The 19773-nt window shown below is 40.7% G+C and overlaps 1 protein-coding gene across 10 annotated transcripts in view; it reads right to left on the bottom strand.

Annotated features, from left to right (window-relative positions):
* DCAF8 (DDB1 and CUL4 associated factor 8) overlaps positions 1-19773 on the bottom strand; it is a 51508-nt gene that overhangs the window by 21981 nt on the left and 9754 nt on the right. For 5 of the 10 annotated variants that reach the window (XM_053604509.1, XM_053604511.1, XM_053604513.1 and 2 more), the window contains 4 exons: positions 10841-10915; positions 4924-5588; positions 3809-3949; positions 1232-1326 (listed from right to left, as the gene is read on the bottom strand). In XM_053604509.1, the coding sequence (XP_053460484.1) occupies positions 1232-1326; positions 3809-3949; positions 4924-5588; positions 10841-10889 (950 nt within the window). In that variant the 5' untranslated portion in view covers positions 10890-10915. Of the gene's footprint in view, positions 1-1231; positions 1327-3808; positions 3950-4923; positions 5589-10840; positions 10916-18233; positions 18254-18523; positions 18640-19773 lie in introns of those variants that run through there. The other 5 variants (XM_053604510.1, XM_053604517.1, XM_053604518.1 and 2 more) reach the window with 3 other exon arrangements.

Here is a 19773-nt window from a genome sequence, read left to right as displayed (position 1 = left end):
CAGCCATATACACTGGAGCTGGTGGGCTCAAACCCAGCCCAGGCCTGCCAAACAACAATGACAACTACAACCAAAAATTAGCTGGTTAGCTGGGTACTGTGGCAGGTGCCTGTTGTCCCAACTACTTGGGAGGCTGAGGCAAGAAAATCGCTTAAGCCCAAGGGTTTGAGGTTGCTGTTAGCTGTGACACCACGGCACTCTACCCAGGGCAACAGCTTAAGACTCTGTCTCAAAAAAAAAGAAAAAAAAAAAACCTAGGCAGAAGGGTTGCTTGAGCCCCCAGGAATTCAAAGGTTACAGTGAGCTCTGATCAGACAAATGCACTCTGGCCTGGGTGAAAAGCAAGACCTTACATCTTAAAGAAATAATAGCTTCACAGAAACCCTGGAGTGGAGGGAGGACATTATGCCCATAGTAAGCCTGGAGAAACTGAGGTTTGCAAGGTTATGTAAGTCATAACTAGTAGTGCCTGTTGAGATAGACCAAGGTCTTCCTGGTTCCGAACACAATGCTATATTCTTCTTATGATGTCACATGGTTAAAAAGAGATACAATTAACCTATGAATCTCAAATTCACATACAAATGAAAAGTGCTGGGATTACACCTGCACCTTACAAGGGTATGTGCGAAACTTAGTAAATGTAGAATGTAAATGTCTTAACACAATAACTAAGAAAATGCCAGGAAGGCTATGTTAACCAGTGTGATGAAAATGTGTCAAACAGTCTATAAAACCAGTGTATGGTGCCCCATGATCACATTAATGTACACAGCTATGATTTAATAATAAAAAAATAAAAAAAAGAAAAGTGCTATGATAGAACTCTACTATAGCTACCAATATTTTTATTCAAGATTTATCATTTAATTGTTTGTATGTTTTTATACAAAATTGCATTGAAAACTTTACAAGAGGATCTCTAAGCTAGTATATAGAATAATATGCTTTGTGTAAGTTGAACAGCACTCAAGTGAATGGAGAGTAAAAGATTATCAAGTTATGAAGGCCACATATAGTACAATAACTTTGAGAAATGAAGGTAGACTGAATAGCATCTCACTGCTGAGAAATAAAGGAAGGAAATTCCCTAAACCTCAAACTACCTCTAATTATCGGCCCAAAGGGGGTACTATCCTGATGGCCAAGAGAGTTGGACATTACCAGGACACATGAAATAGTTTCAAGGCCAAAGGATATAGTTCTGCAAAGATACTACTCCTATACTTACGAAGCAGGGCGGTCTTGTCTCAGGTCTATGGTGAAGACAACAGCATCTTCACCTGCAGACAGGAACGTACAGGGAGAGTCTGGTTCCAGGGCCAACTGAAAGACAGAGGCTTTTAAAGATTAGAATTAGAGGTCATTTAGTTCATTCCTTTAACTTGAGGATGGGATACGTTTAAAATGTCTCAGGAGGCTGGGCGTGGGGGCTCATGCCTGTAATCCTAGCACTCTGGGAGGCCAAGGCAGGTGGATTGCCTGAGCATACAGGTTCCAAACCAGCCTGAGCCAGAGAAAGACCATTTCTAAAAATAGCCAGTATCATGGTAGGTATCTACAGTCCCAGCTACTTGGGAGGCTGAAGCAAAAGAATCGCTTGAGCCCAACAGTTCAAGGTTGCTGTGAGCTATGACACCATGGCACTCTACCAAGGGTGACAAAGTGAGACTCTCAAAAAAAAGAAAAAGAAAATTGGGCAGAGACTGTGGCTCAATGGGTAGGGTGGCAGCCCCATATACCGAGGGTGGCAGGTTTGAACCCGGCCCCGGCCAAATTGCAACAAAAAAATAGCTGGGTGTTGTGGCAGGTGCCTGTAGTCCCAGCTACTCAGGGGGCTGAGGCAAGAGACTCGCCTAGGCCCAGGAGCTAGGAGGTTGCTGTGAGCTGTGTGACACAACACTCTACCAAGGGCAAGTAAGTGAGACTGTCTCTACCAAAAAAAATCAATTCTTCTACCCCTTTTTTACTCTGTACTCTTTACTCTGTACTCTTTACAGGTACAGAGTAAAATGGTGCCCAAGTTTCATTCCCTACATCTGAGTTCTAAAAATTAGTGATCTTGTGGGTTAGAGATAGGCTTAAGAATCAAAAAAATAGGTCATTTTCTTGAATAGGGGAGTCTTTCTTGTTAGGTTTATCGAAGATTAGGTGGCTGTTAAGTTGCTGGTTCCATTTCCTGGTTTTCTGTTCGATTTCAAATATCTATGTCTCTATTTTTGTGCCAGTACCATGCTGTCTTGACCACTATGGCCTTTAGTAAAGCCTAAAATCTGGAATGGTGATACCCCGGCTTTGTTTTTATTACTAAGAACTGCCTTAGCTATACGGGGTTTTTTCTGGTTCCATACAAAATGCAGAATCTTTTTTTCCAAGTCTTGAAAATAGGATGTTGGTATTTTAATAGGGATGGCGTTGAATCAGTAAATTGCTCTGGGAAGTATAGACATTTTAACAATGTTGATTCTTCCTAGCCATGAGCATGGTATGTTCTTCCATTTGTTAAAGTCCTCTGCTATTTCCTTTCTTAAGGTTTCATAATTTTTTTACAGAGGTCCTTCACCTCTTTTGTTAGGTGTATTCCTAAATATTTATAAATATTAGTTGTCTATTTTTTGAGACTTTGGGAAAAAAATAAGTTAATTGATGACGCCATACTGAACCTCAGAGTCAAAACATTCTATAATAGACATACTCTTATTTGACAATGTGAATGTTACTTTCTTTGCATTACTATTATTATTATTATTGCTTAATACTTCGTTGCAGCAATTGTCTGATTTCTTTTCTGAATGTATTTATCTTTGTTCGTTCTTTACGAGGTTTTTGTTTCTAGTCCTTACTCTTATTTGACAATGTGAATGTTACTTTCTTTGCATTACTATTATTATTATTGCTTAATACTTCGTTGCAGCAATTGTCTGATTTCTTTTCTGAATGTATTTATCTTTGTTCGTTCTTTTTTTTGTGGTTTTTGGCCAGGGCTGGGTTTGAACCCGCCGCCTCCGGCATATGGGACCGGCGCCCTACTTCTTGAGCCACAGGCGCCGCCCCTTTGTTCGTTCTTTACGAGGTTTTTGTTTCTAGTCCTTATCTTAAACATTACCGTTGTTAAATTTTAAGCCTTTTTAATTTTGTGAAGGCAAAAAGTGGAAACCTAATAAACACATGTATATGTAAAAATAAAATAGGTCATCTTCACATTTTCTGAACCATCTGGGCTAGAAAAAAATACTCCAGGTCCATCTACATATTTGCTTAGGGTGTTTGAGAATACCATCCTCTTTCCATGGTATAGACAAACACCAGGCCTACCCTGACCTGAGACGGGGTAGCTCCTTAGCTCCTCACTGGCTGCTACCATGACATTTTGGCCTATAATCTCAGCTCTATCTAATCTCAGATATAGTGCCATATGTGAGCTAAAAGTTGTGAGCAGGAAAAGTTAAAGCTCTCACACATGAGGAACCAACCACTAGCACTATGCAACTATTAAAATGATCCAAAAACAATCAGTAAACTTCAGAGGTCTGGAGGATATAAGAAACCTCAAGGATCTTCAAAGTAATGACAGTTCAGCTCAGGGGCTAGATATAACTAACTGAATGCTATACATGTGTGATCTGGGGGTCTCTCAAATACTTGCCTTTTTTTTTTTCCTGCCTGCTTTTATTTCCTTAACTACAAACCTTAGGACTGAAAGGAGTGACCACAATAAAGGTGACACAATGGGCAGAGATGAGAAGATCTTGGCTGAGATCCACAGAGGATCTGGAGTGCACAGAGTTTGGAGCAAGGGCTTCTTTACCTTATGGGATGCTCCCTTGTGCTGGGCCACACGTTTTGTATTCTTGCAACACTGTGTGGCAGATAGCTCTGCTACCCGAACCTGACCATCACGGGCACACATGGCTAGGGTAGAATCACCACTGTTTGGAAGGAACTTGGCCTGAGGTGTTAAGAATAAAAAAAAAAGAAAAAGAAAAAAAAAAAAAGAATAAAAAAAAAGGACACAGAAAAGAAATGGAAGAAGTGAATTTGAGAGAGAAAAATGCGTTGACCACAATTTACCACCTTTTCTTACATGACAGTTGGAAACACAGCTTTCCTACTCTTGTACAGTTTGCTAAGCACAATTTCTTGCAGTAAAGGAAAGAAAGAAAAAAACCTTGTGATGTACAAGATCATTTTGGTTGGCTCTGGAAGGCTGAATTGGAACATGGTGTTCAAGTGAACTAGAGCTGGTAGGGGAGAAAAGCAAGCAATGAAAGAGGAAAATCTACCTTGATTCAGAAAGCAAACATAAATTTGTCATATATGAAAAGAAAACTAGGGGAAATTTGTTGAAGAGGAAAAGAGAACATGCTCAGAGATAAATGTTTAGTATCAATACAGTAGATGAGGCTAAAAAATAAAATCTCCACAGAAAAATTAACAATATGAGCTAATATTTACCCAATGCTTACTAAGTACCAGCCATGGTTCTAACTGCTTTGCTTCTATTATTATTTAATCTTCATAACCCTATATGTTAGTAGTCCCATTTTACAGACAAAGGTAAAATAACTTGCCCAAGATCACAAAGATAGTAAGTGGAAGGGACAGGATTTGAACCCAGGCAGTTTGGTTCAAAAGCTTATGCTTTTATACCATACTGCCTATTAGTACACATTTAATGCCTTCTTGATGAGTTCCAAGCACCCTACCTATAATAAGGCTTTCAGCAGTCCACATGGTCAAGGACACAAATGGTTGCCATGGGATCTTTCAGCATATTGAAGTCATTACGGGAACCAGGACAGAGGCAAGTGCTGATGTCTAACGCCTAAAACTCACTTCCAGCTCCCATTCCAGCTAGCAGCTCAATTTGTCTTAATGCATGCCCAATTTTCTCTCAGTTACTATTATGCTCCCTTGTCTCACCTGGAAGACGTTACTTTTGTGGCCACTCTCAAAGTCCAGTACTGGCTGCCGCCGCACCCAATCCCACACCACCACCTTCAGGTCATCACTGCCACTGGCCAGCCAGGTGCCGCGCTGGTTAAAGTGCAGGGTATTGACACAACCAGTATGGCCCTCAAGCCCATGCTGCAAGCGGAAACGCTGCACAAAGACTCTTGCCCCACAAGCCTCATATACAAAGCGGGCACTTGAACCCAGCTCCCGTTCCCGAAGGGCAGGAAGGGCTTGCCAGCGAGGTCGGGGTAGGGCTGATGTTTCTGAGGACACCCAGTCCTCTAGAGCCCGCTCATCATCTGATGAGTCCTGGTCACGGTTAGCACGTTTGCGCTGTACATGGCGTCGAGGCTGTTCTTCTTCCTCTTCTTCTTCCTCTTCCTCTGAGTGGTCATGGACTCGGTTTTCATCATTAATAGAGTAATGGCCAGTGTCCTCCATGCTGTCCGAGTCCTTGTCTTCACCTGAGCTGTCTGTGTCTGTGCCTCGACTTTCTGTGCTGGTGCGGTTAGGGCCACCATCATCCCCAGTCAAGCTCAAACTCAGGTCTGATGCCTCCACTTCAATGCCTGAAGATGTCTCCCTCCCCTCTTCAGCTCCAGACATCTCCTCTGGACTGCTAGACAGGCTTCCTGTATGTTAGTGAGAAATGGGTGAAAGGAAAAAATAAGGAACTAGGAGAGTTATCAAAAAGATTTCCCGGGCAGCACCTGTGGCTCAAAGGAGTTGGGCGCTGGCCCCATATGCCGGAGGTGGCGGGTTGAGGCCCAGCCCCGGCCAAAAACTGCAAAAAAAAAAAAAAAAAAAGATTTCCTACCTTAGTCAAGAAATCATCACATCGAAAGACCAAGAAATGAACTTTTGTTAAAGTGTTTTCAATACAAATGAACGTAATGAGTACTTCTTTTTTTTTTTGGCTGGGGCTGGGTTTAAACCCACCACTTCTGCTATATGGAGCCAGCACCCCACTCCTTTGAGCCACAGGCACTGCCCGAGTCCTTTTTTATTATTTTTCTTTATAACTCAGCCTATATCATACTTTGAAGGAGTACTCTCTGAGGGAAAATTTTGTAAAAAACAAGAAATGGAGAAGATCACACAATAAAGGTACTTCAAAAGTGAAGAATCTCATGGCAGTCTAAAATTATAGTTAAGTGTTCAAAAGGCAAAGCATTGGCACATTGTATGAAATGTGCCTTATACAAGTACCATACACTCTCTTCTGTTAGATGGGCATCCATAAGTTACAGCAAATAATTAAACAGAATATAAGAAAAAAGAATGGCTATCTCCAACAAGAGCTGGCATGGCCATCTCTGTATGAAAAGATGGAAAATAACTGATAAAAATCACTCTGGGACAAGAGCAGTGGTTCACACCTATAATCCTAGCACTCTGAGAGCCAAGGTGAGAGGATCGCTTGAGGTCAAGAGTTCAGGCCCAGTGCAGTGGTTCACATCTAAGTCCTAGCACTCTGGGAAGTCAAGGCAGGAGAGTCCCTTGAGCTGAGGAGTACAGGAGCAGCCTGACAAAGAATAAGACCCCATCTCTAATAAAAATAGAAAAAATTTAAGAGCATTGTGGCAGGTACCTGTCGTCCCAGCTATGTAGGAGGCTGAGGCAGGAGGATCATTTGAACCCAGGAGTCTAAGGTTGCTATGAGCTAGGCAGACACCATGGCATGTTAGCCTGGACAACAGAGGGAGATTAGTCTCAAAAAAAAAAAAAAAGAAAGAAAGAAAGAGTTCAAAACCAGCCTGCATAAGTGCAAGAACCCGCCTCTCCAAAAAAGTAGTAAAACTAGCCAGGCATGGTGGTATACACCTGTAGTTCCAGCTACTTGGCAGGAAGATCAGTTGAGCACAGGAGTTGAAGGTTGCAGTGAGCTATGATGACACTACTGTACTCTAGCCAGAAGATTCTATCTTCAAAAAAAGGAAAGGAAAAAAAAAAATCACTCTTATAGCTGTGTAGGTGAACTATTTCCTACTTCAAAAGCAACATTATGCCTTTTGTCTAGGTCCTAGGTTTCTTCCCCTAAATTCCTAAAATCTACTAAGAAAGGAAGTTGAAAAGGTAAGTAGGAATTATTTCAGTGGGCTCTCATCACCTTTTGCTAGTATAAATGTATTCTGATTTACTTCCACTAGCTTATAATTTTTAGCCTTCCTTTTAGTCTCTTTATTGAAAATTAGGAAACATATGTAAAATTGAGAAAAATAAGGGGTATTATAGTAGTGCCTGAGGAAAAAAGCTTAGTATTTTCTAGGTATGCAATGTTCGTAAATAACTTGGCTGCTTTGCAACTGTGATCCAATCTCCTACAATTAGAATACTGCATTCTCTTATCTAACAATAGCCAAATCATATTACAGTGAGCACTTGGGCAATGTCCTAGGGCCAAATACAACAACTTCCAACCCAAGGTGTCAAGGTGAGAAAAAAAGGAAAGGGAGAATGAGGCTGCTAAACACTGTTCATGGCCAGCTTTCCTAAGATGGCTACATATTTTATCCTGCCAGAAATAAAAGCTCTATAGGAAAGGCAGATGAGCTGTGTGTGACTCTAGTATGAGCTATTCAACTAAAATACCACACTGATGTTTCAGATTCAAAGTTGGAACACCTTAATACCTAGTCATGTGGATTAGTACAGTAATTTGTGAAGATCTTTGAAGCAATGGAAACGCTTTTCAGTGAACTCTTAGGCAAAATCAAATTTGGAAAACGTAAACAATGCAAGTGCTTTGGTTGAAGTAGTTCCTGTCAAAACAAAAATCCTCAACTAAGAGCACAGTGTGAAAACAAGTGGGCTAGGGGCTAGAAGAAAAAGGAAGAAAAGAGAAATCTGAACCTAAGACCCACATTTGTTGATGCTGTTATATAGGCTGAGAAAGTTTAGTGGCTGTGTGGCTCCGTACCTGTAACTCAAGTGAGTAGGGAGCCAGCCACATACACCAAGGCTGGTGGGTTCTAGCCCGGCCTGGGCCAGTTAAACAACAATGACAACCACAACCAAAAAATAGCCAGGTGTTATGGCGGGCGCCTGTGGTCCCAGCTACTTGGGAGGCTGAGGCAAGAGAATCACTTAAGCCTGAGAGTTTGAGGTTGCTGTGAGCTGTGACACCACAGTATTTACTCTACCCAGGGCAACACAGTGAAACTGTCTCAAAAAAAAAAAAAAGAAAAGAAAAGAAAAGAAAAAAAGAAAGTTTAGTGGCTGTAGGTGTTTTTGCTTTTTTTGAGACAGAATCTCACTTTGTTGCCCTCAGTAGAGTGCCATGGCGTCACAGCTCACAGCAACCTCAAACTCTTGGGCATAAGCGATTCTCTTGCCTCAGCCTCCCAAGTAGCTGGGACCACAAGCGCCCACACAACGCCTGGCTATTTTTTGGCTGTAGTTGTCGTCGTTTGGCAGGCCCAGGCTGGGTTTGAACCCACCAGCTCCTCTGTATGTGGCTGGCACCCTAGCCACTGAGCTACAGGCGCTAAGCCAGTGGCTGTGGTTTTTTAAAATGCAATTGTGCTTAAGCTTGGAGTGGTTAGAAGGAATAACTCCGCATCTAATAGGTCTCTGGAGAAGGAAAGACAAAATATCAAAATGTTGGCCCAGATGCAGTGTCTCACACCTGTAATCCTAGCACACTGGGAGACAGAGGCAGGTGGACTGCCTGAGCTCACAGATTTAAGAACAGCCTGAGAAAGAGTGAGACCCTATCTCTAAAAATAGCCAGAGGTTGTGGTGGGTGCCTGTAGTCCCAGTTACTTGGGAGGCTGAGGCCAGAGAATCACTTGAGCCCAAGAACTGGAAGTTCCTGTGAGCTGTGCACTATGCATAGCTACGCACAGCACTCTACCAAGGGTGACAAAGTGAGATTTTGTCTCAAAAAAAAAAAATCATCAAAATGTCTCCTAGTGGTTAAGGCAAAAAAAAAATTTTTTTAAACATCAAAACTACTAGCATTTATTGTTAAAACTGTGGTTAATAAATTCGGAGGACCTCAGAAGCTCTGACATAAGGGCTAGAGTGTACGACAAGCTCACTACAAGAGCCCCAACAGTCAATCATCAAGATCCAGTGCAGCAGGAATTGGCAAATTTTCTGTGTAAAGGGTCAGACAGTAAAAATTTTAGGCTTTGCAGACCATATGAAGCTTTGTCACAACCACTCAACTTGTAGAACAGAAGCAACCAACAGATACCACATAAAGGAAGGCGTATGACTATTCCCATAAAATTTCACAGAAAACAAGTGAAACTATCTGGCCTGCAGGCTACAGTTTGCCAATCTCCGATCTAGCTAATGGCCAAGTTCCAAATCAACAGCATACTTTCTCTAGATCCCCATACCTTACAAATAAGCTCAGTAAAAAACCTGAACCACTTTCCTTTATAAAAGATGAATGACAGTAGTAAGAAAATAACAAGTGGTCAATAAAAAAAGCATGCTGAAAACCTCAACTACCCTTCCCTCAACTTCACTGCTCCACCTATGACATCAACTAGAATTTAGCCTATAATCCTGACCTCCATGGTGCTAATGAAGTCTGACTTTGTGCTGCACAATTATATGCACTTGAAGGAGATTTCTCTAGTTTAAAGTTGGCTCAGCATTGGTCAAATAACCCAGGTGGCTGCTATAATCTACTAGAAACTTGATATCCTACTTTCACATCAGCCCTAGACCCAGTACTGGCCAGCACTGACCCTGAAAAAAGGAAGAGGGGGAAAAAAGGAAGAAAAAGAATGGAAGAAAAGAGAAGGAAATAAGGAACAGAAGGAAGGCAACCCTAATCCTAGTTGGTTTGGACTATAGCTTCAACTTTTATCTAATATCTCTATCAAAGTATGACCTACTATGAAAAGGTGCCTCTCAATATATAATCAGGAAACTTCCACCTTCCCCAAAACTCTCTTGTCCCCATTACCAATTGGATCTTATTCTTCTCCTCTATTAACAGCATCTCCTAGGTTCTGCCCATATTCTGGCTTCCAGAATTCCAAACCACCTGACCTCTTAGAAGTATGGCTCTGTTTGGGTATGGTGGCTCACATCTATAATCCTAGCCCTTTGAGAGGCTGAGCAAGAGGACTGCTTAAGCCCAGGAGTTCGAGAGTAGCCTAGACAACACAAGGTCCTATTTCTATTAAAAAAATTTTTTAAAATTAGCCAGGCAAGGTAGCCATGTGCCTATATATAGTACCAGTTACTTGGGAGGCTAAAGTAAGAGGACTGCTTAAGCCCAGGAGCTGGAGATTACAATGAGCTATGAGCTATGATGGTGCCACTGCACTCTAGCCCAGGCAACAGAGTGAAAACTTGTCTTTTTCTTTTTAAGACAGAGTCTCACTTTATTGCCCTAAGTAGAGGTACAGTGGCGTCTTAGCTCACACCAACCTCAGACTCTTGGGCTCAAGTGATCCCCTTGCCTCAGACTCCCAAGTAGCTGGGACTACAAGCACCTGCCGAAATACCCAGCTATTTTTAGAGACAGGTCTCACTCTTGCTCAGGCTGGTTTCGAACTCACGAGCTCAAGCAATCTACCATCCTTCCTCGGTCTCCCAGAGTGTTAGGATTACAGGCATGAGCTACCATGCTCAGCCTGAAACCTTGTCGAAAGAAAGAAAGAAGGAAGGAAGGGAGGGAGGGAGGGAGAAAGGGAGGGAGGAAGAAAGAGAGAGAAAAGAATGAAGTACAACTAGCTCTTTTACTCATCTTCTGAGAACAACCAAATAAAATTTCAAAGAGCAAAAGTACCAGATTCCAAGATGTTTCTTGTGTAGTTTCCTCTACTAAAATCCAGGTCTCCACTCTATCTTGCAAGGACAAGAAGAACCTCAGGCTGACATTAAAATTAGCTTCACCTTCATTTTGGCCCCTTACCATTAGCTAAGTCTGTTTTGCCATCTGTGCTGCTCCCTTTGCTGGACATCTTGAATGATGTTTGTTGTAGCCAGCCTGAATTTGGGAGAGGAAGAAAATAAAACAATTAGGAAACAACCTGGGAAAGATGACAAAAGAGACAAGGAGATGTAACAGTGTACAGAATTTTTCATTTTTATAAAAATGATTTCTGTGTGTGTGCTTAACATGGCTTCTCAGCTGCTAAAAAGCACACCAGGATTTTTTTCCCCAGTCTAAATTTCATAAAGGGAAAAACTAGGGTGGGTCAATTGCCATCTCTTTACCCTATTCACTGAGTAACTAGCAGTGGCTTTTCAGATGGGAAAGCTGGAACCAAAATAAAACCTGGAATAGCAGACCCACGAAATGATGGTATTGTCAACAAAGAGTCTCAGCTCAATACAAACAGCTAGCTTTTGCACTGCCCTTTCCCAATGTGTCTTCTGTATAATGACTATGTAAATAGTCATGTGTATCTACAAACTCTGTAAAACACTTGTCTTCACAACAAAATGAGGTGGCTCAGATCCTAAGTATCATTTTACATTACATCAACAGACAGAAGAAATCAAGCTCTTGGGGTAAAAGCTTAGGCTTTATGTTCACTGAGATGCCCAGCTTCAAACTTATTATAGGCACAGATACTAATTAAGGATTATAAGAAGCAGAGCTGGAATTAGAACTCAGGAGCACCCTGCCCTAAGGACCTTAAAGCTACTGCTTTTCTCTGAGGACTAAAACTCACAGGGACAAAAGGGGGAGGGGCAACATTTCCATTAAACCATCTCAGCCCATTTCATATAATAGCAAATATTTTTTCACCTAATTTACCAACTTTCACCAGACTTAATCATTTCCTAACTAGGAAACCAGGGTATCTACTAGCTTATTTTCTTTCATGCTGCTATAACACATTTTTTTTTTCAGGGCCTCACTGCCACCTCCAGTAAATTCCAAAGAGCAAAGAATAATATTATTCAGACCAGAATTTTGTTAAGCCTTTTCAATGCCTTGGACAAAAGGCACTGGTAAAAGACAAAGTATAATTATGATACCAGTCCTTGTACCCAGGCACAATGGCCTCTAATCTTTCAACAGCCCTTTCATTCCCGTAACAATTATCCCAGAAGCAGCCCCATCTTTATCCTTACCCCCTACTCTTTTCTCTACAGAAATCCAAGAATAAAAAATGTCCTCTGCCAAAAGACAGTTGCCCAAAGATTGTTCACATCAGGATAAGGCAAAGTAGAAATACTACATAAGCAAGGCTGAGGCTGAATTTGTAGAAAGGACACCTGGAAAGGTAATGATGAAAGACAATGCTGGCAAAAAAACAACCATGTAAAGCAGCCACATAAAGAAAAATTGGTGAAGCGCTAGATGCAAAGCATGCTGTTTTCCTCCTCTTATGTTGGTGTATAACCAACTTATTTTTTCCCTCTCAAAAAGTCTGTGTTTATGGCTCAGCGGCCGTAGCACAGTGGTGACAGTGCCAGCCACATACGCCAAGGGTGGCGGGTTCGAACCCAGGGCCAGCTAAACAACAATGACAACTGCAATAAAAAAACAGTCAGGTGGGCTCGGCACCTGTACCACAGTGGTTATGGCACGGCCACATACACTGAAGCTGGTGGGTTTAAGCCTGGCCCGGGCCAAACAACAAATGACAACTGGAACAAAAAATAGCCAGGCATTGTGGCAGGCGCCTGTAGTCCCAGCTACTTGGGAGGCTGAGACAAGAGAATCAATTAAGCCCAAGAGTTTGAGGTTGCTGTGAGCTGTGACGCCACAGTACTCTACCAAGGGCGACATAGTGAGACTCTGTCTCAAAAAAAAAGAAATCTGTTTATATTCTTTAGCATCTCAACAATATCTTCTCCCCCATCTGGAGTGTAAAATTAATCACAGTAATTGCAAAAGTACTACGAGTAGTGAAAACAATTGCACTACTTTGTTAAGATTAAAAACTAAAGTCATAAGCAGGCCAGTGTATCATGGTCAATTTAAAGCAGATCTGGTGTTTTCTTACCTCTAGAATCAACACTGTCTAGGATACTATGTCTGCACCGCATCTATTCTCAGAATACTTTCTCAAAACTAAGCCTACAGGAGCCTAGATGCCTGACCTACAAACCTGTAATTGCTCTAGAAACCATACATACTTTCCCAGCCTCCTTGACCAGGAGGAGCCAAAACTTACACTTTCACTCAGTTCTAAGAGGGATAAAGGAAGCTCATACCCATATTATACTGCAGAGTAGTCTTTAGGAAAAATTAGGTTAAGGTTCTTCCAAGAAGTGATCTCTTGAGGAAAACAGCTGATCGAATTTATTGCTAAATTCAGAAGTAGAGAAAATCCTATGAACAATTATGTCAACCCTGTTTAATCACTGAGTTGATAGGCAGATAAGCATCTAAAGGTCACATTTTTGAAGCCAGAGTTTAGCAGAATCACTAAGCTTCTGACATCACTAAGCCATTAACATACTTTGTACTCTTGGATTAGCTTCTTAATCTTCTCTGGAATTCATTTCTCCATTCATTTTCATACTCTATCTATGAAGTACAAATTCCAGAGATGACAGAATTAAATATTAAAATTTCTACAGTAAGTTACTGTAGCAGTAGTCTCAAAACTTTGATTATAAACCTCTGTCAGTGTCAATTTTGAGCATAAACTCTCAATATGTGTGTACATACACCGATTCACATTAAACATTTAGCTTAATTTTTTCTGAAAAAAACAAATAGATATTTCAACAATCTTTTTCATCATTTCATTTCTTTTTCTATATATCACTAGGTCATCTTGCATACCTATTGGGAGAGCATAAATTTCCACTTTGGGTGACTAATTCTTTAGGAAGTCAAAAAATGACAACAACAATAAAAACCAACTACTTTGGGGTATGACTCGTTATGCTTACAATATAAATGTCAATCGAAATAAAGAAACTTAAAACCACTTCAACTCTAGAGCAGCCCTGCTATGAACCCCTTGTGTACCCCTTCCCCCAATTCATAAGCTGAAGCTGTAACTCCCAAACTGAAGGTATTTAGAGACAGTGCCTTTACAAGGTAAGTTTTAGATGAGGGCATCAGGGTGAAGCCTTCATGATGGAAATTAGTAACCTTATAAGAGACACCAGAGCATTTGGAGACACACGCTTATTCTTTAGCACTCTTTTCCATTTCCCCCAGCCCTCACCAGTTAAGGATGAAGCAAGAAGGTAACTAGATACAAGCCAGGAAGAGAGCCTTTACCAGAAATCAACCATGCTGGCACCTTGATCTTAGATTTCTAGCCTCCTGAACTATGAGAAAGTAAATTTCTGTTATTCACCCTGCCTATGGCATTTTGTTATGGCAGCTGAGCCAAGATACTATCCAAATTAAAGCAGAAAGAAATGCTATGACTATGACTTAGGCCAAGTATAGGAGCCACTTTAGAATCTTTTCCATCACCAAAAAAATATAATCTTCAATTTTATAATCTGAGAACCAGATTATACGGTTCTATGGTTAAGAACCATATTTGATCCAAATCCAAACTATCTTCTTCATTCTTCAATGCATTGCATTCCCAAAAAATTCACCGTTTTACTTTAACTTCCATTGTAAAATCCAGTCCAGGGCAAATTATGCTGAGCTTGGAAGAGCTGTTGAGCCCACTGACCTAGGCAGCTGGAGGAGTTTAATTAGATTAACTCTACTGCCTGTACTCTAAAAATAACCATAACCCCTGCTAAACTGAAGGTTAAAGAGTAAACTATTAGAGGATGGGGGAAAAAGACCCAAGTGTCATTTTAATTCCACTAGGAAATTCCAGTAACCTAGTTGTTTTAATAAGAGAGTAATTAGCACACTGGATAAAAGTATTTTGCAAGAGAGGCACCAAGCGTCCCTTGTTTAAAAACACTGGGGCTGTTTTTTCCCCCAATACTGGTAAGAATCTGTACAAAAGATCATGTATATAGATTATGTATTCTCTATCTGAAGTGCTCATGACTAAAAGTGTACTGAATTTCAGATTTCTGAATATTTGCATTATTCTGGTTATGCATCCCAAATACAAAAATCTGAAATCCTCTAATGGGCATTTCCTTTGAGCATGATGTTGGTACTCAACAAGTTTCAGGTTTCAGAGCATTTTCAATTTCAGATGTGGAATGCTCAACCTGTACTAGAATAATTAAATAATTGAACATTCAACTGCAAAAAACAAAACAAAAGCCAAAAAAAACGTCAACCCATATGAATATGCAAAATCTAACTCAAAATGGATCATAGGCCTAAATGTAAAAGCTAAAACAATACAACTTCCAGGGCGGTGTCTGTGGTTCAGTGGGTAGGGCGTCAGCCCCATTCACCAAGGGTGAAGGGTTCAAACCCAGCCCCAGCAAAACTGCAAAAAAAAAAAAAATAATAATAATAATAAAAATAGCTGGGCCTTGTGGCGGGCGCTTGTAGTCCCAGCTACTCAGGAAACTGAGGCAAGAGAATTGCCTAAGTCCAAGAGCTGGAGGTTGATGTGAGTTGTGATGCCACAGCACTCTACTGAGGGTTATAAAGTGAGACTCTGTCTCTACAAAAAAAACAAAACAATACAACTTCCAGGAAAAAACAAAAGAAATAATCTCTGTGACTTTGGGTTAGGCAACTATTCTTTAAGACAGGGAACAAAAAGCACAAATAAAAAAATTAATAAACTGGATTTATCAAAATTAAAATCTCTTAAAGAGACACTGTCAAGACAGTGAAAAGACAAGTGACAGATTAGAAATATCTGCAAAATACATATTTGATAAAGGATGATAACTAGAATATATTCAAATCAGAACTACATAATAACCACCTGAAAAGATCCCCAATGTTATTAATAATTAGAAAAATATGGCTCGGCGCCTATACTCAAGCAACTAAGGCACCAGCCACATAACACCGGAGCTAGAGGGTTTGAATCTAGCCCAGGCCTGCCAAACGACAATGATAACTACAACCAAAAAATAGCCAGGCATTGTGGCAGGCGCCTATAGTCCCAGTTACTTGGAAGGCCAAAGTTAGAAGAATCGCTTAAGCCCAGGAGCTAGAGGTTGCTATGAGCTATGATGCCATGGCATACTACCCAGGGCGACAGCTTGAGGCTCTGTCTCAAAAAAAAAAAAAAAAAATTAAAATAATATAAATTAACCACAATGAGAATATAGGAAACACCTATAAGAAGGGTTAAAATTTTTAAAATAATAGGATCAGTGCCTGTAGCTCAGTGGCTAGGGTGCCTGCCATACACAGGGGCTGGAGGGTTCGAACCCAGCCCAGGTCTGCCAAACAACGACAACTACAACCAAAAAATAGCTGGGCATTGTGGCAGGCGCCTATAGTCTCAGCTATTTGGGAGGCTGAGGCAAGAGAATCACTTAAGCCCAAGAGTTTGAGGTTGCTGTGAGCTGTGATGCTACAGCACTCTATCAAGGGCAACAAAGACTCTGCCTCAAAAAATAAATAAATAAAAATAATTTTTTTTTTTTTGCAGTTTTTGGCTGGGGCCAGGTTTAAACCCACCATCTCCAGTATATTGGGCCAGCATCCTACTCCTTTGAGCCACAGGCACCACCCCAAAATAAAATTTTTTAAATAATAATACTCATGAAAACTTACTTCATTAGATATTAGTAAGAAGTAGAGCAATTAGAATTCTCATATGCTAGTAGAAATTCAAAACAGTACACTTTGGAGAACAGTTTGACATTTTCTTATTAAACATAAACTTACCATACAACCTAAGAATCCCATTTCAAGAGTTTTCCCAAGAAAAGGGAAAATATATCTTCACAAAAGTTAAAAAACCCTATGGGTGAGTGTTAGTAGTTTTCTTTAGATTCATAAGAAAACTGGAAAAAAATGTTCTTCAGCTGAGTCACAAATAAACAAATAGTATGCCCACACCATGGAATATTACTGGGCAATAAAAAGGAATGAACTACTCATCCAAGAGGCAACATGGACACATCTCAAACATGTTAGGGTAAATGCAAGAATCCAGACCCAATAGCCGGGCGTTGTGGCGGGCGCCTGTAGTCCCAGCTACTCGGGAGGCTGAAGCAAGAGAATCGCTTAAGCCCAGGAGTCGGAGGTTGCTATGAGCTGTGTGAGGCCACGGCACTCTACCGGGAGCCATAAAGTGAGACTCTGTCTCTACAGAAATAAATAAATAAAAAAGAATCCAGACCCAAACAGATATGTGATATATGATTACTTTTTTTTTTTTTTTTTTTTTTGCAGAGACAGAGTCTCACTTTATGGCCCTCGGTAGAGTGCCGTGGCCTCACACAGCTAACAGCAACCTCCGACTCCTGGGCTTAAGCGATTCTCTTGCCTCAGCCTCCCGAGTAGCTGGGACTACAGGCGCCCGCCACAACGCCCGGCTATTTTTTGGTTGCAGTTTGGCCGGGGCCGGGTTTGAACCCGCCACCCTCCGTATATGGGGCCGGCGCCTCACCGACTGAGCCACAGGCGCCGCCCGATATATGATTACTTTTAAGGTACTTTCTGGAAAAGGTAAAACTACAGAGAGAGATAGTAGATCAGAAAACTTCTGGAATGATGGAAATTTCTATGCCTCAATCATGGTTGTGTTACGTGACTTTGTGTGTCAGAATTCAAATAATGGGTCAACTAAAAAAAAGTATAAATTTTACTGTATTGTAAATTATACCTCAATAAATGTGGCCTAAAAAATAAGAGAACAGGAGAGAGCAATGGGAGGTGGGGGGAGGAAATCATGCAAATTGTTAAACGACAGATAATATCCAGTTATTAAAAATGCTAAATCCTTAAGTCTGTGATTATTAATAGAAGTCGACTGAAGTGGTCAATATGTCACCCCAAATGAGTAAAATGTTGGTTCTTCTCACTTGAAAATGAAAGTGCTATAAGGATTTTTGCTGTAACCAAAGCTGGCTGTGTGATTTATCAGCAATCATACTAATGGCAAGATGAATTCTAAATACATAAATCCTATTGTCTTGGTGATAACTAAGACTATTGGAAGCTTAAAGTAGTTCAGAGTAGTTCTAGCAGTTGTACTAGTACTTTGTATGTTTACGCTTTTTATGTTTTACATTTCTCACAAACTCATTTTAAATCCTTTGGCATCTAGGATCTATGAACATGGTCTGACAATTTTACTGTACCTTGGGACCAATAGAAACATCAACATCTAAAAAATGTACTGTCCTTGGTCGATCCCTTTAGTAAAGATCTAAACTCAGTCTCTGTCAAGTCTCAGGACTTACATAATCTCAGCATTCTCTCAGGCCAGTCTCATTCTACTACTCAAGTGCTTAACTTTCCTATATAAACTTTTACTCACATTTAAATGAGGCAGGTTTTAGAATTTCCTCTGAAACTGAAAGGAGATGGTAAAAAATACTTCAATTATTAGTTAAGACAAGAGAGCCACACAGTCCCTATTTCCTCTGAGGAGGACAGATGTCCCATACTACTCATAATTGAGCAGCTGTTCAGGGCTGATCTCCATCCAAAGTACAAATCTGCTTTTCTAGGACCCACAGTCCATCTGGTATCAACTAGCTCTACTCTACCCACCCACAATTTTTGTTTTCAAGCTGAAATGACTTATTTAAAATTCATTTTCCTTACCTTAGTATTTTTCTACTTCAGAATACCTCTTCCAGCCAGCTTTCCTGACTACTTGCTGCCAGCTGCACTCCAATACATGTAGTAAAGCATTTATTAAGCAGACAGAGAACTTCAGGCACTGAAAATCAAAGAATGACCCCAAATTCACTGACATTCCTACTATATAAAACATACTTATGGTGGGGAGGACTTCAGCTCTGGGCTATTTTCTTTTAAGTAATTGGAGATACTATCTCTTCTGGTAGGCCGGATAGAGGAGAAAGAAACTCTGAATGTTTCTGGATCAGGGAAATTAATACCTATTTCTACTGTGCAGAGGATTTGACAACACAGAGCAAACCAACCATACAGAGGCTCTAGGCTGCCCATTTTTATACAAATTATAGGCTTCTGGCACCACCCAGTGGCCTATCTGTACACAAACATGCTGGTTTGAAACAATGTACCTGGCAATACAGAAGCTACAAATAACACAAGGCAGTCACAATCCCTTTTGTAGCCAACTAATCAATTAAGTATAGAAGTATGATGCAAGAGATACAAGTATCAGTATCATTAAATATAAATGCATAAACAGAATGCTATTGCAGCCATTCCACTGCACCAGAATGAGAAAAGACATGGAAGCTAAATATCTGACATGTCAGGCTCAGTGCAGTGGCTCACACTGGTAATCTAGCACTCTGGGAGGCTAAGGCCAGAAGATTGCTTGAGCTCAGGAGTTCGAGACCAGCCTCAGCAAGAATTAGGTCCCATCTCTACTAAAAATAGAAAAATTAGCCAGGCATCATGGCAGGTACCTATAGTCCCAGCTACTTGAGAGGCTGAAGCAAGAGGATATCTTAAGCCCAAGAGTTGGAGGCTGTTGTGAGCTGTCATGCCACGGCACTGGCATGACAGGATGACAGAATGAGACTCTGTCTCAGAGGGGGTCGAGGGGAGTGACATGTCCAAAAAAGTATACGTGTAGTCTAGTTTGGCTACACCGTAAGGTATAATTGACTAGTTAAGAAATATGACAGAGGGAATTAAAACAGGTCAACATGAGAATCATTGTCAAGTAGATAAAGTATTTGGCTTAATATCCACTTAAAAAGCTGAAAGAGTCAAAAAGACAATTTTTGAGTCTGGTGCTCAGAGAAAATCAAATGCTACAAATGAGAAGCTGTACGTGGTACAAAAGATGAATTTGGTTTTAGAATATGTTTAAAATCCAGATTGACATGTTAGGAAGGTAGTGAGAAACCAAC

The sequence above is a fragment of the Nycticebus coucang genome, chromosome 10 (genome assembly GCF_027406575.1).
Source record: "Nycticebus coucang isolate mNycCou1 chromosome 10, mNycCou1.pri, whole genome shotgun sequence".
Taxonomy (NCBI): Eukaryota; Metazoa; Chordata; class Mammalia; order Primates; family Lorisidae; genus Nycticebus; species Nycticebus coucang.
Note: the sequence above shows the minus strand (reverse complement) of the source record. Positions and strands in the feature narration are given on the sequence as shown.